Source organism: Caloenas nicobarica, chromosome 2 (genome assembly GCF_036013445.1).
Source record: "Caloenas nicobarica isolate bCalNic1 chromosome 2, bCalNic1.hap1, whole genome shotgun sequence".
NCBI classification, from domain to species: Eukaryota; Metazoa; Chordata; class Aves; order Columbiformes; family Columbidae; genus Caloenas; species Caloenas nicobarica.
The window spans coordinates 128,957,908-128,985,748 of NC_088246.1; the positions used below are offsets into that span (position 1 = coordinate 128,957,908).

A 27,841-nucleotide genomic window follows, 5' to 3' on the forward strand; every position below is an offset into this window, starting at 1 on the left:
GCCGCCCCATTGGCCGCCGCCGCCGCACGCGACCCGGGCGGGGGGCGGGGCCTCGCGCCAGCCGCGGGCGGGCAGGGGGAGGGGCGGCGGGCGAGGCATGACGGGGGAGCGAGTTTTCCCGGCCGCGGGGCGGGGTCGGGGGAAGCTGGGGGAGGGTGCCCCGGCTCTCTGCCGCCCCCCCGCCCCGTAACGCCCCGGCGCGAGCACCCGCGCGCCGCCAGCGCCAGCGGCAACGGGGGCGGGGCTCTCGACGGGAAAAAAAACCGGCGGCTGCCCCGCGCGGCGGCGCAAAAACCGAGCGCTTCCTTCGAGCCGGAATCGAACCAGCGACCTAAGGATTCCCGCGGGCCGCGCCTCTACAGTCCTCCGCTCTACCAGCTGAGCTATCGAAGGGAGCTGCGCGCCTCCGCCATCCCGCGGCACACAGCCTGCCGCCCCGCACAGCACCGCGGCTTCAGCGGGTGCCCCTTCCCCCGGGAAGAGCCCGGGCGTAAAGACCCGGGTCAGACCAAGCTCTGAGACCGCAGGCAGCGCGGGTGTGACAGGGCAAGGGCCCAGATGAGGGTTCCCGCGCCCGGGGCCTCCTCCCTGCTACGGGGTGGGTCGGTAGCGCAGGGGCGGGGACGGTGCCCGCCCCTCACGCCGCCGCCCCTCACGCCGCCGCCCCTCACGCCGCCGCCCCTCACGCCGCCGCCCCTCACGCCGCCGCCCCTCACGCCGCCGCCCCTCACGCCGCCGCCCCTCACGCCGCCGCCCCTCACGCCGCCGCCCCTCACGCCGCCGCCCCGCCTTCCTTCCCGGCTCCGAAACACCCACCCCCTGTGGTGCTCGAGAAGCGGGTCTCATCGCACCCCACCGTCCCACCACGGGGCACCCGCTCTGGCCACTACACTGTCACTTTTTTTTAAAAAAAAGCACCCCGAACATGGCACCCCATCCTCGTGTGGCTGCTCTGACGAGCACATGAGCTCTGCAGAGCTTCCAGGACAGGGCCGTCAAACTCGTTCTCACCGGCGGCCACGTCAGCCTCGCGGTTGCCTTCGAAGGGCCGAATGCAATTTGCCCCTGTCCTAGACGAAAGTCTTAAGCCAGAAGTTATTTGTACAACTGTACGTATGGAGTTTGCACATACATACATGCACATACATACGTTAATAGATGTACAGCCTGCGAGGGGGCAGGCTTGGCTCGCAGCGCCCTCTGCGTGGGCACACAGGGACCTCAGGCCCTGGCACAAGAGGGGAAAAAGGGCACAAAATCCCAGTTTACTTGCATTACAAACCTCTTATTACAAGGGAGCACTCCTATTGTTGTATCTTTCACAGAATAAAAAAAAAAAATCAAATTCCTTGGGGTTTTTATTTGTTTATTAACAAGAAGTCTTTGCCTGCTGCTTGCTAACGGGTGTTCAGCACCAACCTGCATTCACTGTGATTCACTTCTAGTGAACCCAGAGATGACAACACAGCAGGTTTCCTCACATCAAAGCTCTGACAGGAGTCTTTGAACTACAAAAGCTGTAATCAAAAAGTGTGTGGAGTAAAAAGCACCCTGAGACAGGATTTGTGGTGTCAGCCTCACATGGCATGAAATGTCATCTTTTAGCATTCATTTATATTTAATTCGAAGTGAAAGGAGCCCAGAATAAAAATTTTGTTGTTTAAATAAGTGCCTTCTTTTATATTTCTATAGTAATGCATGTGTTCTTAATTTGTAGGAAATTGATCCTGAAAGCATTAGCTGAGTCAACTACTAAATTAATAAGCACTGATGGTCACATCATTAAAAAAAAAAAAAAGATGCAGTTTGTTATGAGATCCAGTAAACATTCTCCTTGGAGTACATCAGTAAGCACATATGCAACTCTTTTTTTTTTTTAAATTCCGTATGTATTACTGTCCCGTGTGACAAAGTCAAATGTTCCAAGTTTCTTGTGCCCCTACATGACAACAAGAGGCTGGAGATGCATTCCCCCTCCACCTCTTCTCAGCTTCTAGCAGCTTCACAAAACTAAGCCAGAGGTCTAGCTACTCTTGTCTTCAGAGACCTTACAACAAGTTATTTTTTCCATTTAAGAGCATCCCTAAGACAGAAGGCACAAACCAGAAGTTTATTTCTGTAGCGGGATACAGAACATCTCCCCCAAATGCCACCATTTTCAGGGACCATCCCATCCTACCATATCCCATCCGGGCTGTCAGGTCCCACAAGCCAGCAGGCTCAGCTTCAACTGAGTTCTGGTAGAACACTCAGCAGCCTGCAATGTGAGTCCCACCATGCGAGACCTGCTTTCCACCTTTGTTTGTCCTTCTCAAGACTCTCTTGTGACAAAAGAGAGCTCAGTTCCAGCCTAGCCCTGAGGACAGTGCTCCAGGTTTGGGGTGGCAGGATGAGGCCAGTGTCACCATCACTCCAAGCTCACGGACGTTGTGTGACAGTGGGCATACTTCCAATGGCACTCTGCCACTTCTCCATTGCCTTAGGACTGCTTTGTTGGGTCTCCTGACAAATCAAAACCAAACATCACTAGAACCACCTATTGTCATTTGGTTCCTGCCTGGTTTTTGTGGTGTTGCCCAAGTGCCAGCAGCAGCGTACATCCCAATTCCAAAGACAGGACACTCACACCCTTACCCAGATGATGTGATGGGCCAAGTGCCCTGGAAGAGACAGTGATGATCCTGTAATTTGCCCTGTTATTTATTCCTCTTTGCTAAGCTTCCTGCTGATCTGCTGCAGGGGGAGAGGGGGGAAGCAAGAAAAAAAAAAAATCTATGAGGTGGGGAGGGGAAGAAAAAAAAAAAAGGAAAAAAAAAAATCTATGAGGCATTCATTATGCCCCTGATCAACAGCAGATGAGCAACTGTTCCTGCATGGAAACAGGTCCCCTTCTGTGCAATGCTGATTCTTCAAAAAATTTCACCCAGCTGCAATGACATAAAGGTACCACACTATTAGGCCATATGTTAAGTCCACGTGTGTATTACCAGGATCATTTGTTACTGCTCCAATTTTGCGAGAGTTCCATCTATTCCCTGGCAAAATCTTTAATGAATAAAAAAGCACCAGTCATGATCCCATTTCTTATTGTCACAGAGCTGAAATGATGGAAAAACTCTAATGTCATGTGCAGAAGTTTGTAATTCTTTGCTGCTGTGCTCATCAGAATCTCATTGTGAATTCACACAGCCAGTTCAACATTTATCTGGACAACTAACCAGTACAAGGATATTCCCTGGAAGGCACAGAGCTTAACACCACTGACATGAAGTTAAGAATAATCAGTCTATCCTAAATTATCTCCCTGTAGGTTGTTTGGAAACCTTTCAGCGGAGGAACCCAGAATTTTGTGAAGATGACTCTAAGCACAATCAATCAACAAGACATGCAACTGACCTCTTGCTACAAGAGCTTCAACCTTTGAATCTAGCAAAATTCCTACAAGATTAACTCAGTAATTAGTTTTTGAATTGTGGAAAACAAGTGGCTTATTTCCTCAGGAAACAGTTTCCCAACTCAAAAGCAACTGCTGCCTGTCTCACAGAACTAAGGTCTATAAAGTAAGAGAAACATGTAATGATCACGAACATCAAGCAGCACAGGCGAGCTTACAGCATTTTACCAGATATTTTCCTTTTAATAGCCTTCGATGCCTTGTCATCTGTTCCTCTAGTGACTGTAAGCTTCAGAGCTCTACACTTGCAGAAACATCAAAATGTCAATCAAAACCACATGCATCCATCAAGTCTTCAGCCCAGCTACTTGACTTATTTAGATTCAGTGTCACGGCATCACTCATTCAGCACCGCCCAAAGTGATCCTGCTTGCATCAGCCCTGTGGAGGCTGAGCTTCTTCCCTATGTTTGGAGACATTCCCAATGAAGAGCACAAGGATACTCACCAGATACTCTTAAATTAAAATAGTTCTCCATATGGACAGCACATTATTATCTGCATCTGCTCCATGTCTCACGACGGAAAGTCCATACTTGAGTCATGTCACAGTCAGTTCAGGGAAGCTGTAGTTCAGAGCAATCTCAGCTTGCTGTGTGGCTTCAGAGTCATACTTAACCTTCTTTTTGGTCTTTTTTTTTTTTTTAACTTCTTGGTGTCAAAGTTTCTGAAGGGCAATATTCTATTCATGGCTTTTGAAAATTATCTGCTTTCGCTGGAATTCTCTCTAAATGCTCCTTACAACATTTTCCTGAGATTCTAAGTTTTACTGAATCAACCACTTCACCCCAAAGTTAGCGAGCTCTGCACACTTTGACTCAGTCTATTCATACAGCCTTTCAGAGAGGGGAAAAAGTGCTGATACTTCTGCCTAACTCAATTAGCCTGTGTTCTGTTAACTGTGACAGAGAAGAATTGTATGTGCTTTGTGATTTCATGAATTTTGCTTTCCTATATTGCTAGGTCTACTTTATTCAGGCTAGTGTAGGGAGGGTGGAAATGTAAGGGCTAAAGGCTACCTTATCACAAAAATATCAATATAATTGAATATATCTGGATGGGCTTAGAATTTATACTAGTACATTAACCTCTGTGACGACTGTGCACAAAAAATATCCTCTTGCACATCCCCAAAGCAGCCTATATCAACTTCTCAAGGAGACTGCACGACTGCTCAAAGAATTCCAAGGTGGCCTTTGGATCAAGCCTTGGACTGAACGAAACAACCACAGTCTCTGAGTTCTCCCAAAGAGATCAATAAAACAGCTCCAGGGATATAGCCCTGCCAGAGACCTACACTGTGATCCACTCAGGCACGTACACAAAGAAGAACCTGGTTACTCTAGAATAATTGTGGTTCTCAGGGATGAGATTATATTTCAGACCTCATGAGCTGCTCTGTATCCCTGCTTCTGGCAATCCTCGGCTGAGAAGAAACTGGGGTGCATGCTGAGCTCACAGTGTCTCTTGCACAGACTGTGAGGAACCGGTGTCAGTGCACAGCTCTGATGGACACCGTCACTTAGAAACCAGGTGTGAAGCCTCACATCACCTGCTTACACAAGTACAGTGGCAGCTGCACTGGTAGCACTGCTCTGAAGAGACAAATTTCAGGGTGGCAACCACTTCACTTATGGTTTCACATGAGGCACTATATAGGCAAACAGATTATTTTAGGTGCTAAAAGTAGGACAGCTTTGAATCAATCAAAGGGGGGTAAAAAACATTCACAAATTTACACTCAGATATTACCTATGATCTCGCTATCAATTCTCCCAATAAATAATGATGCTGCTGCTGCAAGATTAGATTGTAATATTAATCTCAACTAACAGGCTTCACTAACTTGTTTATTTTGGAAATCAGGAAGGGATGATTGTTGTAGCTCTAGTCAGCCATGCAAATGTTTTCTTAAAAAAATATTTACTCGGTTCACAAGCATGCGTACCACTTGGAAACCAGAGATCATTTGGAAGTCACCTGGTAATCGCAATTTAGCAGTACACATTTTCCCACACTGTTTTGGAATTACACCCTAGAAAGTCATCGCTCCAAATACAAGAGAAGTCCTTAATCCTTACATTTCGCCAACCCCAGGAGCAAACAATTAGCCCTAATGCAAGGGCTTTGTGAAGCAGCTGGAGCCAGACTGAGACAACCCAACGTTCAGGTGGGTAAACAGCAGTCAGGCAGCAGTGACCATGTCCCAGGAGCAGCCTGAGCTAGATTCCACCAAACAGTCTGTTTGATAGTGTCCTGGTGATAAGTGGAAATCCCTGGCCTGACTGTCTACCCCCAAAATGAAAACCACTTTATAAAAAGAACCCATGACAAGACTCTTTCACTCCCACTCCTAACACTGATTGCTGTAACAGGAGTCACAGCAACCAATCTTCCAGTATCACAACCTGCGATCCCAGAGCCGCTAGCCTCTGCTGCTTGCACAGCTGCGGTTTAGCTCTTTTTCCAAGGTGGTGTTGCTCCTGTGCCCTGCAGAATTCCAGCAGGAGGAGAGAGAGCAGATGGAGAGAGGAGATGCAAAAGCCTGCACACCTCCATCCTGGCTCCACCCCTGCAGTCCACAATGAGTGTCTGTGAAAGTTCCTTAGTTATTGCAAATGTATCTTCTGAGTTTGTGCGAGGATGCGAGTGTGTGAGAGTATCAAACGTAGAACCCCAGGGTTAGGATTGGAAAGATCCAAAATGCTAAAAAGACAACTTTCAGACTAGACAATAAATAACGGGGGGTTTTTGGGCTGCTGGCTTACTAGAGACCTGAGATGGCTCAAAGTTTCCCAGCTAAGGAGGGAATGGGCTATCTTGGTCAACTTCAAATGCAGGGAAGAAAACAAAAAAATATTTTAGTGAATATGGCAGGGTAAAGAAGAAGTTAAGGTCAGGAGAAAGAGAGGGAGCAAAGAAATAAATACTGGTATTTAGTTTCTTCCATTGTACCATGCCTTGAATTTTCTTATTTTGAAAGTAAAAGGAAGCAGGTACTCCTGACGCTTTTTTTTCCTGCATCCCTCCTGCTGTCTGCAAAAATAGCTGCTCCTTCCAGCATCTGTCTTCAGAAGCTGAAAAGGACCTTATTTTAAGAAGGACATAGTGGGGGGGAAAAGTAGTATTCTTGTATGTGCAATGTTCAGATGTAGGACTTGGGTATGTACTGAGCAATAACTGAGCAGATTTGAACATACAAATAGTTAAGAGTTAAGCAATTTTAAGTTAGGCCCTTGTCTCTTCTGTGTGTTTTGGCTTTCTTATTGCTGCCACAAACCCTACACCATCATGAGGCAGAAACTGGTGAGGTCTCACGTCTTCTCTCTCACTGAGTGGAAAAGTTTGTATTTGGCAGCTTTTACTCCTAGGAGAAAAGAAAGGTGGATCTCAGGGAACTCCCCAGATTTAGAGTGAGCCACTGCAGCTTCTCAAGCTTACCACCCTGGAGGTGGAGCAACACAAAACACGTTTGCCCTGCAGAACTACTGGGTGATCCTTAGAATAACTGATAAATCCTTACGTATCTACTAAGTGTGCCCACAAGTCGTCTGCTCTCTGAGGAATCTCCCTTCATGCCTTTTTGTGCCATACATATGGATCTCTGAGGAAGTCAAACAAGGTTTTCATTTCTATCAGTCTCATTTGTGTGAAATTGGATTATTTATTACTCTCTCTTACTGTCTCTAAGAGCAGCAGTATAAACAGAGGACAATAAGCTTACAAAAATGTCCATAGTGAAAATGATTCAGTATATAAGTCCAAACGGCAGACAAAAAGCAAACAGGAAAGCCAGCACATCAGAAGAGACCTCTTTAGGGTTTGCAGAGTCTGCACAAATACATACGGGAAAGAAGGGAGAGGTCAGGATTAGGAGGTAATGCCTGGCAAGTATCTCTTCACATTTATATCATAATGCGACAATCTGAATAAGTGTAATTTTCAAGAAAATCTTGTATACCAAGCAGACACAATAGCCTACAAAATCAAGTTTTCTTATTCTGAAAGAAGCTGCTTGAACTATGGGTTAAAGGTTTGCAAGAAATGACTGCGCATTTCACGCAGCCAGGCTCCACAGACTATTGACTAATAAGAACCACGGCACCTTCTAAACCTTCTTCTAATTTCTGGTCACTTCCTTCCACCTGCCATCTTTCTTTTAATTGTTCACTTATTGAATACAAGTTTCCAAGCAGCACAGACCCAGTCCAGATCTACAGGATCACTTTAGAAGTGAAATTAGATTTGCTACCAGCAAGACAGGCCACTAGAAGTATTATTTCCAGCAGAAAACAAAATTAGGTAGTCATTTAAAAAAACAGAGGTGGATAAAGTCCAAAACCAAGTCTGTGCAGCTATCTCTTAATCATCAAATCAATGTCTTTCATTAACAGAACAAAGAATAATAGTATTTTCTGAAGCTTCTTAGAGTGTCTGCAAGTTACTGCAACAGATGTCATGCTTACACTGAAACCTAACGCCTTTGATGATATGAATAAATGTTCAGAATCACCCAGTGTACCTCAGTTTAAGGAATTCAGATCAGAATACCCCATCTCAAATCAGTTGTGGCAACCAGGTTTCTCTAATGTCAACTTAGCCATCAAGTCTACTGTGGATCCAAACACATTTTTCTTCAAGAAGTAAATATTGAAAACATCACAAATCAGTAGAAGCCAACATGTATCAAAGCCTCAATAAAATGAACTCCACATCTAGTAAAGCGACACAGTTTCTATTAACTTCTGCGTCAAGATACGTGCTTGAATTGACTCTTCGTAACACCAAAAGCATCTTCCACAACTCGCTCCACATGCTCATGAACATCCAAGGTTCACCCGCATCCTGATCCTAGGGAGAAAATGATGTTATTTAGGGGCCTCGTTCTGGAAGGAAGGTGGGTTTTGCAGGAATGTCAGAATACATTTACTATGGATGTACCTTAGAAAAAAAGAAACCAAACCAAACAACTCCAATCTAAAATAATAATAAAAAAATAGAGAGATATTAAAGCTGTACAATTAATAGCAGAAGAGAAATGAAAACACTTTGAAAGCACTCTTAATTTGGTTGCTTCATACATTCAGTACTGGGTTTGACTCAGATTATAAACACTACATTACTAAGGATGAGAAAATTTCTAGCTTAGCATTAAGCATTTAAGCCTTTGAAATACAAATCTTCCAAAGGATAATTTTCAATTCTTCATCATACGACATGCAATCAAAATTAACTGTGTATTTACACCCATCATTTTAAAGAATGCTTTAATGCTAGCACACTTTCAATAAAAGCCTTTCAATAAATACAGGAAGAAGTAACGCAGTTTTGTAGATGGGTTTTATGCCTTCTTTTTAGGCTCAAAAGTTATGATTACAGCCAAATTTTGACACAAAGTACCATGTGTAGCTGGCGGAAAAAGCACAGAGATAATTTAAGTAGTTGCCAATATGTTCACCTTTGAGTATTGCCAGATCTTCAAAAGCCCAGTTCTTCCAAATTTTACTATTCATACTTGCATACTACATGCATGCATTAAAATTTTGCTTTGAAATACATCTTGACCAACGTTTCAAACCACAGATTGCAAGATACCTTAAATGTCATGTATAACTTGGTCAGCATTTTCCTACACCTTCTTCTTGGTACCAACTTTGCAAAAATATCCAGATCTCAGATTTTGGTCTCGAATATCTAAAAACTTGGCTTTTTATAACAATCTCTCAAATTTTTGTTTCATGAAATACTCAGAACACGTATGAGGTCAAAAAAGCTTTTCCGTAAAGCGTTGTTCTTTCCAAAAAGTTTCTTTTAAACAGCAACATAACTAAAGCAAAACAGATGACAGAGTTTACTTTTCTAAGATTCATACCAGTTTTTCAACTACTAGCATTCATGTATGTAAGTACAACGCAATTTATATGTAGAATGCGGAAGTTAATATAATTACAACTCGTTATTTTGTAGCCAAATCAGTGTTAAACAGGCTAATGTGTGAAAGGCTAGATAAAAGTTGCACCTTACAAAGCCAAAGCAGATGTTTTAACTTACAGTTTTAATATAGCAATCAAAGAAAATTCCAAATACTGTACAGTGAAGTGTAGTATAGTACACTATATACTGTTATAATACACTATTGTTACATTACAGATAAAAAAAATCAAATATAATTAGTACAGCAATCACAAATAAAACAAATCAAACTGTGCTGGATAACAGCCAGTGCTGTGAAGATGGTATAGTTTCTATGCTAATTTATTTTTAATTCAACATGTAAAGCACTTACTGTTTAAAAAGATTTGTTTCCTAAATATATACACTATTTTAATTCTTATTTATACATTTTAAATAGCATTCCCTCCTAAAAGTGCACTCTTTCATTTCTTGGCAATAATCCTCGTTAAACATAAAATAATTCTGAAAATATCACTCTTGTTTCAACCTTTTATTGCTCAACCACAGGCATAAGGGCTCAGAGGGAATCCTGCATCTAAGGATCCTAAGCAACTTCTTCAATTTTAAGAAGCTAAACTGATATCCACAAGCAAAACAAAGAAACCACTTACTGGTTGTGTGTTGGTTTTTGTTGTGGTGTTTTGGTTTTTTGGGGTTTGTTTTTTTTTTTTTTTTTTTTTTTTTTTAACAGAAGGATCAACTTAATATTATTATTTTACAAAAGCATGTAGATTCTGCTATTTGAAAATGGGAGCCAAACAAATGTAGAGGTAACAGTGGCATCTTCTTCAATCATTCCTTTCACCTACATTTCAGATCAAGCATCGCTCTCCCAATTGTAAACATACTTTGAATTTTATTACCCGGCATTTTCAGTGCACTGAAAAAGTAGCAAGTGACTGTGCTCACCTTGTGACAGTGACAATACATTCTACTTTTTGAAAGACTGTAAATTAAGTGTTTTGGTGTTGGAAGCGTGCCTGTTAGCACACAGCCTTGCGCCTCTGGGAAGCTGCTGCAGTGTTCTGTTGGAGGTAACGTCTAGCTCACATTTTATATCTATCAGAAGTAAACTATATGGAATTCACAAAACCAACAATATACATTGCTGTTCTATGATCAGAACAGTGCAAGCATCCCAAATATATTTATACTAATTAATTTGAAAAGCTGCTATTTATGTTCTCTCAATGCAGTGCAAACAATTCCCAGAGAAATGGCAGTATCAAAAAGTCAACCTTACTCAGCAGCCATTTGAAGTAATAAAAATCTTGGATTTGCCTGGAAAACTGATCCATTCTCCTGAGTTTTCCTGTATGCTCATCAGCAATCTAGTAAAGTTTCAGATTTTCAAATCATTAAGACTTCGTTGCCAGGAGACACTGTATAGAAGGTGGTTGGCCCCTAGACAAGAAAATAATCAAGGCAGGTACTCAAAAAGCATTTAGAACCACAGCCTCTGTCCCCAGGCAATTAAGCAGCAAGAAGTTGTGGGCTTTTTTAGTTTGCGGGTTTTTTTGAGAAAGGACGCTCCTCAAGTCATTTGAGAAGTTCCATTGACACAGCTTCACATCCACAATGAATCAAAGTCCTCCCTGCCCTGGTGCCCCACCACCATTGTCCTGACTCTAACAGGGGCATCTGACAAGCACAGAGGTGCTCCCAAGACAGAAACACAGATTTGCCTCAACTTACATTTACACCCACTGCCAGCAATCAAATGAAAGATCTGTTCAAACTTACGCTTGAGTGTTCTTTATTTCACTTCTCCTGTACAGTTACACATCTCACCAGCATGTAGATGAAGTTCAGCTTTACTTGAGAGTATCAAAGCCATCTTTCTCAAAAACATTGATATTTAGATGCATGAGAAAGCGACGTGAAATAAGAACACTGCAAAGAAATATGCACAATCCTGCTTTACACCAGAGGAATTCACATCAGCGGATCTTGTGATTTTGACATCATTTTACCATTCCTTTTTGTGACCATTTTGTTTTGGGAACTGGAGAGTTCTGATCTACATCACTTGAGTGGACCTGAGATGACACCAAGGGTGAGTCAAACAGAGCTATTATCTCTAGATAAGAGGGAAAATGTCAAATTACTGCTGAAATGGGAAGTGTGTCAAAATTAAACCAAGCCTTCCTCTTTACACAGTAAAAGGCACATAAACTTCTGTAGTCTTACCAGAAAGGCATGAAAGAAGTGAGCATCTTCCCTTGAAATAAAGATGACGTGCAATAAATATTTCCATTTATTTCAAACCTAAAATTCTCTCATATACACTGCCCATATTTTTTTCAGCCTAGGAAGACACTTTTTGTAAAGAAAAGGTTAAAAATGTCTAAGTGATAGTTACCTTGTCTAAAATGCAAGACATCCAGGACATTCCTCCCCCTTAGCCCCTCCTGACTTAAACTCCTTCCCAGGAACACGCCGCTGCTACACTTTCCTAAACCTCACACAGTGACAAAGCACAAGCCTCTACTCAACCTTTTCTATATAGAAGCGGCCTTCAGAGAACCAGGCTGATTCACGGGAGACTAAATGTTTTCCGTTTCAGTCATGGCAGGCTTCCAGCAGCTGCATGTGCAACCTGTTTCTCATTGAATAAGCCCTGCCAGTTCATCAGTGCCTCAGCAAGGTCAGTTCTGCTCAGCCAAAGTACTTCATACGTTCCCAGCTTCCAAACTGGTAACCTACAGGTTAGCAATTTGAGTTCTTAAAGTGTTTCATTTATTTGTGAAAAGGTCATTATTCTTACTTTTTACCTACAAGTAGCGTACTAAATCATAAAATATTTTTTCCCTCTACATAAAACCTTAACGATCAGAGGTGTTTTAATTTTCTTTGACAAAACAGGGGCTATTCTTTAAAGTGACTTGTTTCAGTTAATTTTTACATACAAAAATAAATCCTCCCTCATGGGACATTTTATCATACGAATGCTTAGAACTGTTTAAGTGATTAGAAATGTAAAAAGTGAGGAGGCTTTTCCAAATACAAACATATACAATACAAACAACATTTGTGAACTGGTAGAAACCCACATGTGCACAAACACAGACTTCACTATTTAGATGCTCTTCATTCCTTGGAAGCTGTATTAACATCTTTCATCCATTCAATGTTATTTTACCATTAGAGGAAGCAACAATAGTGCACTTAAATATGACTATGAAGATAGGAAGCAAAGTGCAGTATCAGAGACACATTCCATCCTTAGGGAGCAAGCACAACGGCTGCTTCTTAAAAACTAGCACTGCAGGTCTGATGAACACGCTACTGAAGTACTGAACCAGCTATCCTGGTGCAGGGAAACCTGCATCACCAGCTGAAGTGAGGCTAATAGAGGTGGGTAGTCCTACAGACACTGAAACAGCATGTATTCCTTGTTTCCATGGAGGCAACAGCGAGCTTCCAAAAGCTCAATTATCACTGAACACTTTAGGATAATGTATGTTAGAGAGTCATTTCCTTCCAATAAATTGTTAATTTGCTCTGAAGAGGACAGCTGTTATTTAATTTTTGCCATTACTAACCAACAGTAGTAATCAAAGTCTCTTAAAAGAAATGGATTTGCCATTGAACATTTGTTGTTTCTTGCAATTGCCAACTTCTCTCATGCAGTTGTATGAAAAGTTGCACAACATCTGACTAGCTCGGTATTTGGGAGGAAATAAAACCATGCTATCACTCAGCAACAGAGCACCAAAATGGTTGTGTTGGCTCAGCCAGCCATGCACAACCACACCACATTCACTTTGTCTTCATCATACACTAAGTAGCCTTTTTCCTAACTTGCTTAAACTGACAATATGCAGGAATTAGAGAGTTTACTGAAGTTACACTTACTCTGAAATTTCTGACAAGTTTATCCTGCTGTATGAATGAAAAAGTTTTTAAATGAGAGGAAGTGCCAGTACAATGCAATTAAATTACTGTATATGCTGTATTATCAAATTTAGTTTAGTTTCAGTTGCTTTTTGAAATTTATGTATAATTCATGTTTATAGTGTATTTTTGTGTGGAATTAAGTACCTGGGACAGGATTAACTTTGTCACTTTTCTAGTTTCGCCTGTTCTAGCATTTCCAGTAACCTTAAACTAGCACGGTAAGAACCTTAAATGGGCTTAAATTTTAAGACTTTTAAGGAATTAAAAATTACAAAGAATTTTCAAGAACCCACATTTACAGCAGATATTCATCTCAGTGCATTTCCTAATAACTAATTTACAGGTAACAGAGCCAGCCTGGGCAGCAGTATGGTAATATTGAAAGCTATTGCCAATCACACACTTATCATGCACTGAATAAGATGATATAATCTTTGACATACATACAAGATTTAATAACTAATCACTTTGTGTGGCCCAGCCAATAAACATTACATTTGACCAGTAATTTCTTCTACCCTTATTAGATTTTAACCTATCAAGAGTGATCCATTGGCTCAGTTGCATTAGTGATTCCTGCATCTTGACTATCCATCTCCTCAAGCTCCTCAACAGAATTTCCCTTTTGTGCTTTAGACCTTGCAGGGAATGTTGATCCCACAGAATTCACCACGTTACCATCAGTTGATTCGGTATTCAAGGGTTCAGTGCCACCTGGTGCAGAAAATGGTTCGGGTAAGCCAGCCTGAAAGCTCTCAGTTTTAGCGGTTGAACTCACTGCCTCTACTTTTCTCTGAGATAAATCACCTGATGCTGACTGCTCTGCATTCTGATCCCGCAAATGTCTGTCCATTGAAGCCTGAATAGAAGAGACCATTTCCTGCAACTTTTTTCTCTGCGCCTCAATCAAAGTGGGGTCAAGCTGCCTGCTGTCTCTCATCGTCACAACTCCTGGCGCAATTCGGATAAGCTCACTGTGACCAGAAGCAGCTGTGAATACAGAAGGCTCAATTTTAGCAGAAGGACTGAAGTCCGTTTCTGTGCTATGCTTTTTTAAAAGTGGTGTTTCCCTGGCTCTTTGATCGTGTTGTTGACTACCAGATGCAGTTCCTAGGGAATGGCCCTTTCCTTGAAATGCAGTTACGTTATGCAGTTGTTCTGATTTCTTCTTCACTACTCCACCACTACCCAGCTTCAGCATTCCGTGTGAAGGACTCGCTTCCCTGCTTCTTGAAGTAGTTTCTGCTCGCGCTTGACTTAAGGCCTCTTTAACCAACTCTTCGACATCAGGACCGATAGGGAAGTGCCCAGCAGCATCCACACACAGCTCCAGTCTGTCTTCTGCGGCATTGTACACAAAGTTTTTACCAGGCAGATGTGGAAAAGTACAGTGCTTGCCATCAGCCAAACCTATGAAGACAGAAAAAGTTATTCAAAGTGCTAACATCTTTTAAGGCGTGCTCTGAATACACAGTAATTGTTGTGTTTCAACTTATTGCATCAAGTTTGTAAAAACAAACACACTGAAACTTACTGCCGTGGGAGGAAAACAATTTAGGCTTGTACGCCATACGATAGCAGTCACAGGATACCCCTAAGAGGCTGCTGCTTTCTACAGTGATTCTAACGAAGAGACAGGACTGTACTACCACTACATAAAATAACCACTTTGCCGAGACTTGGAGTTCTAATCCAACAGAAGTTAAAGAAATAGTATATATTTGCAGTAACATAAAACAAGCCAAACCCCATCACTATCATCACCCTCCCAAGCCCACACAAAACCAAACAAACCCTCAGAAAATCGCCAAAGGGCACATTTCAAATCACTGTCTTTCTGGAGCAGTACTATTAAAGGCCACTTCCATACTAGTTAGAACTGTAGTAGGATTTCAAGGTGTACAACTGCTGCTAAGCCTGAGGAATTTCAAATTTGCTATCTGTCGTCTTGTCAGAGAGGAACTGTTGCTAGACAAGCGTTTCAAGCTTACTGTTTAGTAGTCCCAGAGACTATAACTATTAACCTCTATAACAAACATGAGGCATATTTTTGATCTGCTGTTTCATTGTCCCGCTGTCTGCTACTGTCCCACTGTCTGCTACTTGCCCCACTATCCAACTGTCTGCTAAAAATTGAGATTTCACAAACAAATTTAAGTTCTGAAGCTGGTCTGTGTCAAAAATGGACAACATTTGGTTTTCCAGTTTATCATCATAAAATACAAAATAACTCTTTCAACTGCATCCCATACAGGCTGCACTAAAATCGGTAAGGTATTGCTTAAGTGATGACAAGTTGCTACGAGTTAAAAGCTATCTGCAGATGAAAATTTGGCTGCAACAACTCGCTTCACTTCAGCTTCTATCAGCTATGCGAGGAGAGCTACAATTAAGAAAAAAAAAGAAAACACACTTTTTTTAAAGTGCCAGGAATAGGTAAATTAATGGGATTTTTTGCTTCATATTTTCTTACAATTCTTGAACACCAGAAATTGTGCAGAAGGGAAGAAACACAACAAGCAAATCCTATTTGTGTTATCAAATACAATGCAGTCAAAACAAGTATTCTGGGCATCAATAAGAAAGGTCACTCAAATAATTTGAAACATTATTAAACTGGTTTTATACTAATGAACTAACTGACCAATCGCAATCATCCTCCACAGCTTCTGATTCACACACTTCTACAGTTAAAGAGAATCTACAGATGAGATTTTATTTCGACTTCAGACATGTAGCTCCTTTCTTTACATATCCATGGGAACCAATAACCAAACAGCCAATACACACACAGAACAAAATTTAACCACACACACCTATCTGTCTAACTTAGCCTGAAGAACATATTTCAAACACATAATTTACCAGCTCAACCTTCATTCACAAGACACAGCTGTAACAGTTTCTAGGACAGACCAAAAAAGCATCAGAGATTGCAATCCTGAAATCCCAAAATAAGATCTTAAATGAGGTCTACTAAATCAAATTTCAATTGATTAACAGTACCTATGCTTGATAGAAAGCTTCGTTCCAAAAGTCCAGTATAACAGTTGCATTATTACATTAAGTAAAATATTACAAATGGGTAAGGAGCTTCTTTAAGTGAAAAAAATTGTTGCACACTGTAATTGTTTAATGTGGAAATTCAGTAGTTCATAAAGTGTTAAAATCATAAAAGTATGTTAATGCTGAAATAGTAATTCTACCTACCAAGGTAGCGTAAAATACCTGCACACACGGAAATGCAATAATGTTTAAATACAGAATATCATCTCCCTCAGTCTCAGTTCTTAAATTGTCAGTTGGCAAAGATGACTTTTAAGTCAGGCTTTTTCTGTGAGCTAATGACCAGGTGGGTTAAAATCCCTTGGATTAATTTCAGGTTCTCCATTCTGGCCAGTCATTAATCAGTCAAAATGTCCTTTCCATCAGCCACTGCTTAGGCTAATTCACTTGCCACAAACAATGCACCAGTCTTTACTGCACAAGCATAGTAAAAGAAAGAAAACCAAAAGGAAACAGATCTACTATAGGACACTTGCATGCTAATTCTATTACCCAGGCTAATAATTCAGTGAGAGGTAGTGGGCATTGAGTATACCACGCATTTTAGTTACTGCAAACAGAACAGAAATTACATGGTAAAATAACTGTTTCCGGAAATAATCAAGATTAAGTTAAGTTTGATAAAATTGCCTAAGAAGAAATCAAACAGTAAGAAAGCAGCAAAGGAATCATTATTACAGACGAAACCACAAAAGCTAAACTATGAATGCAAAGACTTCAATAAGAAAATAAATTTTAAATGAGAAAATAACTGAATAGTACTTTTTTTCTCTAAAGAAACAGATGTTACTCTTTGCAGGTAGTATTTCTAAAGCTGTCTAAAAATCAGATACACTCTAACTGCTTGCTTGGTTATCCCACACATAGTCCAAGCTGCGACATTTATTAATGCAGGAAGGGAGTAGCTTTGCTTTTGAACAACAATCTTAGGAATATGAAAGACAGAATTAACCAAACATTTACATTTAAAACATGCAGTACCCCTGTATGAAATATCTACTAAGAAGCACAGTAGAAAGATGAACTGCTTCTCCAGTAAGTGTTTTACAGTATAACAGGAATAGGTCCTATGATCTTCTCTTTGTTTGATCTTTCCGGGGAGTGGGAAAGAAAATATAAAAAAATCAGTTGACTTATTGAACTTGTTTGTACAATTCAGGAAGTTTAAATGGAGATGTATGGTTGTAGAGAAAATTTCAGAAAAGATGAGATTTAAGTTTAATTAACTAGTCTTAGTCAGATTCCCTAGTCTTAGGCTCTCTGAAGGAGCATAAGGAGTTCTACAATATTATGAAAATGTACCATGGTAATAAAATAAAAATATATTTATGCTTACAAGTGACTTAATACAAATTTTCAACTTTAAAGGTTTGAAAACAGAGGAAGGAAGGAATAAAAACAAAACCAAAAAATACCTGTGGTTTTCTTCATTATGCTGTAGAACACTCCACCCTGCTGAAACAATTGAGGAAGCCCCTTCGCATAAGACCAAACATCTTCTCCTGTAGAAATCAAACACAATCATTAGAATTAAACAGACATATTTGAACATAATAGACAATGGCTGAAAATGTAACTCCTTGAATTAAAAGATGAATCTTCACTCTCTTCTATGCAATTAAGAATTTGAATTTTTATTGCAAATTTACAGAACAGGAGCCCAGGATGTTAAGAAACTTTCAGGAAAACATAACCGTCTGGAGTCAAATATCCTGCATTTCTTAGTACAAAGTTTCCTGAATCTGATTTGATCCAAGCTGCAGCTCCTGGTTCTTTGCCAGGCCCTACACACAAGTTTCTATTCCCCTCCTACCCTATGCTTTCAACATAAAACTAGGAAGTTACTAACACACTTCCAAAATTCAAGCACATACCCTTGCACATTAAAACCTCTATTCTGTATCCCTACACCTTCTCAAAAATCTCCACTTCACAGCTGCCATACAACAGACTTTACATTGTAGCTGCGATACAAACGTCCAGGCAGGCAGCTGTGCAGAAGCTGTGTCTGCCCTTTGCTTTCCTTGAGAGTTAGAAACAAAATGCCAACTGTTAGGCCCCAGCAGTCCTGTGTAACCGGCATTTTTCAAAGACACCAAAAATGGCATTGAAATGTGACAACTGTAACTGCCATTGAGAAGAAAGAAACAAAACAAACAAAAACCCCAAGAGTATATAAGGAAAGGAATAAGAAGAATAGAAAAATTGTGTTACAATGACAGAATATCAGTGACCTAACAGCACCTGCTAAATCTGCATTTTTACCTACACCCTTTTCCTTATTTTGCTGACTACTTACCTGCTTTGGAGAAGTGACGTGTGATGTAGCTGTCAAAGTAGTATGAACAAAAAGCACTCATAAATTCCATTCTCCTGATGCAGAAACAGCTACTGAGTGTACACATTTTCAGATAAAATTGCTTTTCCCACTTTCTATCAAACACTCAGGGAATATACTGAGATACTTCAAATAGAAATTGCACCCTTCTTTAGGCATTGAAATCTCAATAACCATGTCTCTCAATTTTCTATTAAAATTGGAGAATGTAAATCATTAACTAAAATTAACTGGATGCACTTACTACTTGGAATAGAGATGGTTGGAATATGTGAGGCTATAAAATATTACCTACCGATATTTCTTTGCTTGCTGTTGACAGCAAAATAAAAGTAAATAGTTATTTTTAACAGTTTCCAAATACTGAATATATGGCACATCTAAATCCCTCCCTGTATTTCTTTACTGCGTATGCCATGAGGTAACTCTGGCACTCTCCTATCCCACCCACCTCCGGTGAGGAACGTTTCACCCTTGTGACGGTGGCATTATGAACCATGTCATGCTTTGAAACCCTTCCAGCCACTCGCCAACTTTTCTGTTTCCCCTCCCAACAGGCACAGGACCTCACACACTCCCCAGCTCATCTGTCCCCCTACCACAAGGTTCTGTCACTCACCTCTCCACTTCAGGTGTTATTTAAGTCCCCATTCTCTACAAAAAGGTGCAGTGCATCTTCATCATGTTTTGCCTTTAGACACGTTAAAGACAGGAGACCTACATAACCTGATTCATTTTTAATGCATTCCCTTGAACTATATACACTCCAATTCATTGTATTCATTTGCGCATCGAGCTCACAGATTTGGCCTTCACTTCCCAGCAAGAACATCCAGGTAAAACCAACCACTGGTCTTGCTTATTTTCCATGATCTACTGAAGAAGGAGGTCTTCTCTTTTGACTTTATCCTGATAACTTCTCTCTACTGACTTGCTGATAAATTTGAAGCTCCTCTCCAGCTCTCACTGATCCACTAAAAAAAATGTTGTCGTGGTTTAACCCGAGCTAGCAATACAACGATAGCCGCTCGCTCATCCCCTTCCTCATCCCCCGCAAATGGGGGAAAGAATCAAAAGAGAAGGGAGAAACTTGGATTGAGATAAACACAGTTTAATAAAATAACAAAATACTAATACACTACTAGTAAATATATATGTAAAATAGAAATAAAAGATACTCAAGGCAATTCCTCATGAACACACTGAGCAGCCAGTCCCAGGAAACAGCACCTGGTCCCACAGCCGATCCCAGAGAGAGAAAAGAGAGGAAAAAAGGCAGAAAGGCCAGAGGCCTCTGCAAAACAGAAAAAGGCCGAACTAAACATCCTGAACCAAACTCCCCCAGCTGCACCGCAGAGCAAGCAAGAGCGAGAACGCCCAAAAAAAGCATGAGAGAGAGAGCGAGCCAGTGACCTGGAAGGCCTCAACTCTCCTTACATATGAAGCATGACGCTAATGGGATAGAATACTCTTATTGATCAGTCTGGATGTCAGTCAAGCTCTGCCCCATCCATGCCGCCCCTTCCTCGATGCCTCACACCTGTGGGCAGAGCACTCAGAACGCCCTTGGCTCTCAGACCTGAGCAATTAAAAATATTAACTCTGTGCTGGGGTGTTATCTCTTGTTCTCGAACTAAGTCCAAATAATGACTGTGCTAGCTATGAAAGAGAAAGATTTATAACTGCATGAAGAAAATGAACTCATTCTCAGTCAAACCAGCACAAATGTAAAAGGAATATTCTCTTTTCCTCCCCACTGTTGTGCTTTTCCTCTTCTTCAAACAGCTGCATGGAGAGAGGACAATTACAGTTGATAACACACTCATGTTTTTGTTATTTCAAAAGGTTCACTGCTATCCTCACATCCCTATTCTCATTTACATTTTGACATACACATCCCTATAGCCAATGGCTCCAGAGCATCCCAGCTGTGACTCCTTATTTCCCCCCCAGCAGCAGCAAGCTGAAGTCTTCCTGATGGTTTAAATACTGCCCACGGGAATCAAAATAACCACTACACTGATAACTAATAGAATACGGTCATCAGTTGACTGAGGCCTGGGGAGGCCACAGCCAGCGGCCACACAGCGTTTGGCTCTGTATGAAGGGCTCCCATACTGCTGCACCCAGCAATCCATTCTCGGGTGAAGGATTCCCTTCCCTGCCACAAGACAACCACAGGCTTCTAGAAGAAGCCCAGTTTTACACATTCATGGCACTCCCTGTTCACTCAGAGCATGATTTTTCAAGCCTTGCACTAGAGAAGCATTGTTGCTTAGAGGCTTTTATGCAACCCAAGCAAGGACTACATGCAGAAAAGTGTGGAGAGCAGGGCTCACAAAACAAAAGCATCAGCCACTGAAAGAAATACAAACTAACAATGCTGTTTTCATAAAGAGATCTCAGATTGGAACACCAAAAAAACCCCACAATTACAACTGGACTTTCCCAGACCACAGGAATTAGCGTGTGCGATTCAACTAAATTACATCTGAGGTTTGCACATTTTTATTGCTAGTTAGGTTTTACTGTTTGTTCTGGTTTTGTTTATCACAAGATGTAAGATGTTTATAGGTCCCAAGTTAATTTTGGTGATCATTTAGATTAAAGTCTCCCTCAAGACACTACATTTATCAAAGAGACGATGTTCTCCATGCTATTCCCACTGCCGTACACATTCTCCCAGACCAGACCTCAGCTCCACAACATTAAGGTACAGCAACAAATGAAGCCCATCCTACCCAACCGCACACCCCACACACTGCTGAAAAATCACAGGTGCAGACTAACCTACGCCAGGGGAAGCCCAAGACCATCACTTTGTACAGGAGAGAGGACACACAGAAGTGCAAAACAAATCAAAAGCTCAGTTGATAAACACAGGTTACAGGGAAATACAATTGGCTTAAAAACAAACTGTTTAAATCCAAGGAAAACCTGGTTTCAATTAATACATTTAATTTACATCTGGCTATTTTGATTTCTTGTGTACTGACATATTCATCAATGCAAAACAAACCAATCAAGATAGATTCGTACGTGGCTTGCATGTATTCGGAGTGCTTATGCATGGGTGTATATAAAAATCAGTTTAGAAACGTAATGTTTTAACTATGTTAATGTAAATGTAAAATTAAAATTCCTTTAGTCATTTCCTTGTTGAATTATGTATTTTGAGCTAAACAAAAACAGGGGAGAAAACATATTACGCATGATTTTTTGTAAAGCTATGTAGTCCAGAAATTACAGTTTCCAATTTCCCAAGGCTTATTTTTAAATCATATACATAAAAATTAAAGAACATGGTCTAAATTTGTAATATGTTAACTAGCTGAGACCAGAAGAGAAATATTCCAATAACTGAAATACAAAAGAAGCATCAAGTCAGCCTACAGGAGACCTTGTCTGAAAGAAAAACTTCTAAGCATCCAGAATGAATAATTATAGATGTTGGAAGACACACTTTCACCAAGGGCATTGCGGGGCGGGGCGGGGGGAAACAAAACCACACCAAAAACAAAACACCAAAACAAAAAAAGAAACAACAACAAAACACAACACACAAAACCCAAACAAACACACACAACAAAAAAACCCCACACATGTGGCCCAGAGAGCTATTTCAATAGCATCTCGCCTCTACACATTCTAATCTGACTGTATTAGATGTATGCTTTCAGTAGAACAAAGTTACAGCAGGGGCATGCAGGATAAGCTGACTCTCAGAACTTTGCAGTTTTTAGCAGTACAGAAACATAACTGAGAAATGCTGAGGCTTCTTGTCCCAGAATATACCTGAATATACCACCTTGAGAAACTGCCACTCCCAACACTTAAGTGCAAAGACTTAGGAAGTTTCTTAGAGTTCATTTCCCCATTGAAAAAAATCACAATTGTAAGTAGTCAACTGTCTAGATTTTTTCTATAAGTATCTTGGAAGGAAAATGAGGCTCTGATGAGAAAAGTGATTATATAAAAATAGCATCTTATTCAGTAGCTGCATAAACCTGTTGTAAGTGGTTGGTTTATCATTTGCTGACACTTTTACTTCTATTAGTAATGCAGAAAGGATGCAGTCAGAGAAGGGTGAGGTAAATTCTATTCTAACCTGTGCTTTGAAAGCAGAGTCTAACAGTAACAAGAGTCAAAGACAAAAAATTGATTCTTGAATACATGATCAGCTCACAGTTAATAGATAAATACTTGTTAAAAAAAAAAAAAAAAAAGAGACACACTTAATGCTGAGGTCACCGACATACTTTTAAAGCACCTCAGATTTTTGTAAGCCAATAACTACATTTTCAGGAGCATTTCCTGAAAACAGGAAAGCACTCTTAAGCTTCATCTCACAATTAAGACAGCTTTTAAACCTAACCTCTTGCTGGACTTTGGAACTGTGGTGTAAATGTCAGGGTGACAAGGTGGCTAGTGATTCAGCACACTATCTTGCAAGAGACATGGGAGTTAACAATCAGGCGTGGAAAAGCAGCAAAGTTCTGCATGATGAACTTCTGACATATTATACCACTCTGTGATTATGTAATTGTTTTGTTTCTAAAACATCACATGCTTTAGCCACACCAAATCCCTCCAGCAAAAGAGAAGGCTCCCACAAAAAAAAAACCTGTGAGCATTACTATTGAACTAGTTCATAGGGCTAAATGTATAATTACTGTCCTACTTCCTGCTAGTAAGCAGCAAGAACTATGAAACCTGATGAAGAGTACACAAATGAAGATCCGAGTCTCCTGAGTCTAAATATGAAAACAGAAACCACAGGCACCTAAGAAAAGTCCTTTTGTCTTCAATTATTAACAGTTAGTCAGATTTATATGACTGACAATTCACAAGCATAGCTTTGCAACCCTGTTGTCCACCTTTAGGATTCAAATCTGTGTTTGGCTTCTTTCAGTTTCTCTTCTGCTTACATTTTGAAACAATACGTTTCACAGCTCTTTAAAAAGACCAGATCTTCACTTAAAATTAGCTGATTAGCTAAGGATACAATGTTGTGATGATATGCTTAAATCAATGCAACTCCCTGTGGGGAGAAATGCTAGGATTTTATCCCGCTACAAAGGTGAGCAGATATTCAGCATTGCCTGCTCACCTCTGCTCTGAATTTATTTCCTGAAACCTGAGGGAGATGTAGGGAGAAAGGAGAGCGTGTAGCTCACACACATACACATCAGATGTGTGTGCTTAATGAGAGACAGGAGAAACAATCGTGAGACAGACAGAAGAGGAAATGCAACAACTTCTAAACTGCAATTTTTAAAAGAGGCCTTCATAGCAAAGAAAGAACGAGTACCTCATATACACATTTTAAAAAGTTACAGCACTCAATGAATCACTGACAACATGTTAAATGTTCTTCTCACAGAGAATAAAGGAACTAACCTTCTCCACCATTAAATTGAAGGAAAAAAAGAGACACGTATGTAACTACAGTTTGTAAAATCTTATCTTCTACTTAAAAATACAATTTTAAAGTATAAATTGAAGTCATCCTTACCCATTAGTGTTGCTAGAAGACAGAGAGAATACATCTCCTTATCGACTTGCTCTTGCAGTTCCTTCGATGAGATTTTACTGGTCACAGCAACATCTTCATGCTTCATGGCGTGGGCCAAGTGCGCTGAGGCAGACTGCCTGCCTTCTTCCTTACCTTTCAGGATTTCTATTGCAACCCTGTCACCATGCTGCAAAGGAACAGGCTCATTTTCCATGCCTTCTTTGGGAGGCAGAAGCTCTTTAGGAGGAAAGCCATAGCGAATACATTGCAAATATGGAGGAATATTAAATTCTCTTGCTATGCTTTCCTGTAGTTCCAAGAAGGTGGTAGTGCACTTCAGGGTAAGCATTGACTGCCTCCCATCATTTGTGGTTATTCGAATTTTCTTTTCCTTTGTAGATGTCGGAGAATATGGGGTTTTTGTTGGTGTAGCAGGTGCGGATGATGGCCCCTCACGAACAGCCCCAGGAGATGCAGTCCTAGGCTGCCCTTTATGCTCTTGTTTCAATTTTTCACTTTTCCGTTTTTGCATTATGGAAGCCTGGTCTGCAATGTTCTGCTGAACAGTTCTTTCAGCTTTGCTCATATTCAACTCCTCCTTGTGCAAAGTTTTTGTCTTCTGTCCAGTCAAAATAATTTTGGTTGGAAGCTGCGACTCTAACTCTTGTCCTTGCTGTACATCATCAGCTCTTTGGGCATGAGCACCATCAATATTTACAGGAGTATAATCATCAGGGTTCTTTTTGGCAGTTTGATGCAATATTGTGTTGACAACTTTCTGAACAAGAATCTCACTACCAAATTCACCAGGGAAGTGCTTGGTAACAAGTTTCATGGCTACGTCATACACATTGCTGTTCAGAGATGTGTCACTTTCATACTGGAACCAGTAGACTGTCTCTCTCACCACTCTTCCACCCCACTCTAGAGTAATAGGAAAAGCTTCAGGGAGATTATCGTATTCTTTACCTTCCCAGTAGTGCTTGAATCCACACCCACATTTGCCACCGGCAGACCTAGTATTAGTTCTGTCCCCATCCAAATATGAAACGGATCCGTCTTCTCTGACACGACGCACTAAGTTACTGTGACACCAGTTACAAGCAGTCAAACTACTCAGGCTGTAGTCTGGTACCAGCACATCTTTTGCGGGGTTGTAAGAACACACCAAACTGTTCAGGGGAAAACTGTAATTTTTGTCAGGCCTCAGCTGGCCGTGGGTACTTTTTGCCAGGTTATAGAGTTTCCCCCCGGGAGCCAGCCACTCCAGAGGAACATGATGCTCTGAAAGGGCCCCGCAGATGAGGCACCTGTGAAGGCGGTTGTCCATGACTGCTTTTTTGGCAGCTGCGGTGACTTCTTCAGGCTGGACTCCTATTACACCAGTCCTTCTGTAGAAATACTGATGTACATCAGCCACAAGACTGGGATGGATCCCATGTTTACTCATGAAAACCTCCTCCATTGCAGCAACAAGCCTCATCAAGTATTTATCTTGCAAACTTCTGTCTCCTCCAATAATACAACCACCATCCTCCTCTAACTTGATGTACTTTTTGATGAGGTCTTGAGGAACTCCCCAGGCTTTAGGAAGCAGCTTCCTAGGCAGTTTAGGTAAAGCAGCACCTTTTATTCCAACTAGAGGAATATAATGGTTACGTCCTGAGCTACTCCATGCAATGCAGATTGGCTTGTTCAACATGCCATCTTTTCCCATGCATTTTTCTAGAGGTACCAGACCAGGGAGGAACGTTGCTGAATAATCACCGGAGCTTCGCATTCCGCTCAAGGAGTCTAACAGGATGATAGGCCGGTGAAGCACGTTGGCCAGACCAAAGATGTGAATATTTCTAAGGCCCATTGGCACACCTTCTGGAGGAACAAACAAAGGGTCACATTCATTGATGATGTCCTCCCACTCTGCTGCATCAATAAAGTCATGGAAAAGCGCCTTGTAGTGACTCAGATTCTCCTCAAAATGCTTCTTTAGATTCTCTCGCAGAGCATGCCAGAACAGTTCCCTGCCAACAAGTGCCCGCGAGACCGCATGGACGAGGCAGTGGCCATCCCCATCCACATGGACAGGAATGAGGCACTCCTGACTGTTGTTGGCCTTCTTGATGTCTTCCAGGGTGTCATGCAGGTAGAGGAGGCTGCCAGAGCGGTCCTTTCCATAACCAATGGTTTCAACGTGCTCTGGCTCAATGAGGAAAGCACGGTCACCCAAGAGGGAGCAGTCAAAGATGTCTCCCTGGTTCATCTCCGTGAGGAGCTTGGCTTTGCCAGTTTGCTTATCCATGCCGTAGCGGGCCAGGATGGGGGCCAGGAGCTTGCAGTGGTAGTTGGAGAGGCCCATGACTTTGACGAGCTCGGTGTTCCTGCGGGGGGGCCCGGCGCCGCTGACGCCCAGCAGCGCGTTCCGCAGCAGGTTGTGCAGCACCAGGTCGGGGTCCGTCACCTCCTCCACCGCCAGCAGCTGCCGCTGGTCGTGGCGCTGCCCGCAGTCCGTGCACTCGATGCTGCCGCTGCTCTGCGGCCCGTGGGCCGGGAAGAAGAGCCGCGCCTGGCATTTGGGGTCGGGGCAGGTGCCCGAGAAGATGCGCCGGTCCCGCTTCTTGGAGGCGGCCGGAGGCGGCGGCTGCGGCTGCTGCTGAGGAGACGGCGGCGGCGGCGGCGGCGGCTGCTGCTGCTGCGGCTGAGACATGGCTCTGCTCCGGCCGGGCTGCACCCCCACCCGCGCTCCTCCGCCCTCACAGGCTCATCCCCTGCGCCCCGGGTAACGTCCGCCGCCTGACAGACGCCGCCGCTGCCGTCCGCCCGCCGCCCATCCACCGAGCGCCCTCCCGCCGCCGCCGCCGCCGCTCCTCACCCCCACCCCCGCCTGCCCCCCCACCGGCAAACGCGGAAGCCGCCGGCGCCGCCGCTCACTGCCTCTTCGCTGCCTGAGCCGTTGCCCGCAACGCAACGGCCTCTCGCACTTCCACGCCAACGGCGCAGGCGCGGCGCCGCGGGGGCGCCCGGGAGCGGTAGTCTGCCCCGCCGCCAGGGCCCGGCGGGGGGAAGGGAGGGGGAGGAGCGCAGAGACTACAAAGACCGTGATGCCTTGCGGTAAGGGGAGGGCAGGGGCGGGGCGCGCCGTGCCGGCTGCGCCGCCCCGCGGGGTTTCTGGGAAGTGTAGTGTTCTCCCGGGCGGGCCGCGGCGGGGTGAGGCGGCAGGGACATGCTTGGGGCACTTTGCGAGCGCTTGTTGCGCTTCCCGCTGTGGGGGGTGGGGGCGGGGCAGGCTGCTATGTTTGAGGTGACAATGCGACAGGTACACTCCTCTCCTGCCCTCTCCGCCCCTCCCCGGCACGAACACTGGCTCCAGGCTCCCCCCGTGTCACCTGCCCCTGTGGGCAGGCACCGGGGACTGGCTGCTCGCTCTGCCCGCGCCCTGGGGGCTCGGTGCTGCCGCTGGGCCTTGTCCCCCGGCTCCAGCCCCGGCTGCTGGCAGCGCTGCCTGGCCGAGCTCCAACAGGTTGTCACCGGCGAGGGGCTGGCAGAACGGCGCACGGCGGGTGGCCGGGCCGCAGCCCGCACCTCACCGCTGTGCAGGGGTGTTTGAGCGTCCAGGG

General features: G+C 42.8%; 1 protein-coding gene and 1 non-coding gene across 3 annotated transcripts; both read right to left on the reverse strand.

Annotated features, from left to right (window-relative positions):
* Nucleotides 1–303: 303 nt before the first annotated feature.
* TRNAY-GUA (transfer RNA tyrosine (anticodon GUA)) lies at nt 304–393 on the reverse strand. The gene is given in 2 exon segments: nt 304–339; nt 357–393. It is a non-coding gene; the product is annotated as a tRNA-Tyr (tRNA).
* A 7,774-nt stretch (nt 394–8,167) lies between these two features.
* Nucleotides 8,168–26,974, reverse strand: VCPIP1 (valosin containing protein interacting protein 1). 2 transcript variants are annotated; one of them, XM_065629432.1, is made up of 4 exons: nt 24,228–26,974; nt 17,790–17,876; nt 14,116–14,718; nt 8,168–8,304 (listed from the first exon to the last, which is right to left on the reverse strand). In XM_065629432.1, the coding sequence occupies exons 1-4, from the start codon at nt 26,929–26,931 to the stop codon at nt 8,288–8,290; spliced, it is 3,411 nt and encodes a 1,136-aa protein (XP_065485504.1). In that variant the 5' UTR covers nt 26,932–26,974; the 3' UTR covers nt 8,168–8,287. The 2 variants fall into 2 exon arrangements, with proteins under 2 accessions (XP_065485504.1, XP_065485503.1); XM_065629431.1 differs by lacking the exon at nt 8,168–8,304 and having other exon boundaries at nt 8,940–14,718; nt 24,228–26,973.
* Nucleotides 26,975–27,841: the final 867 nt, after the last annotated feature.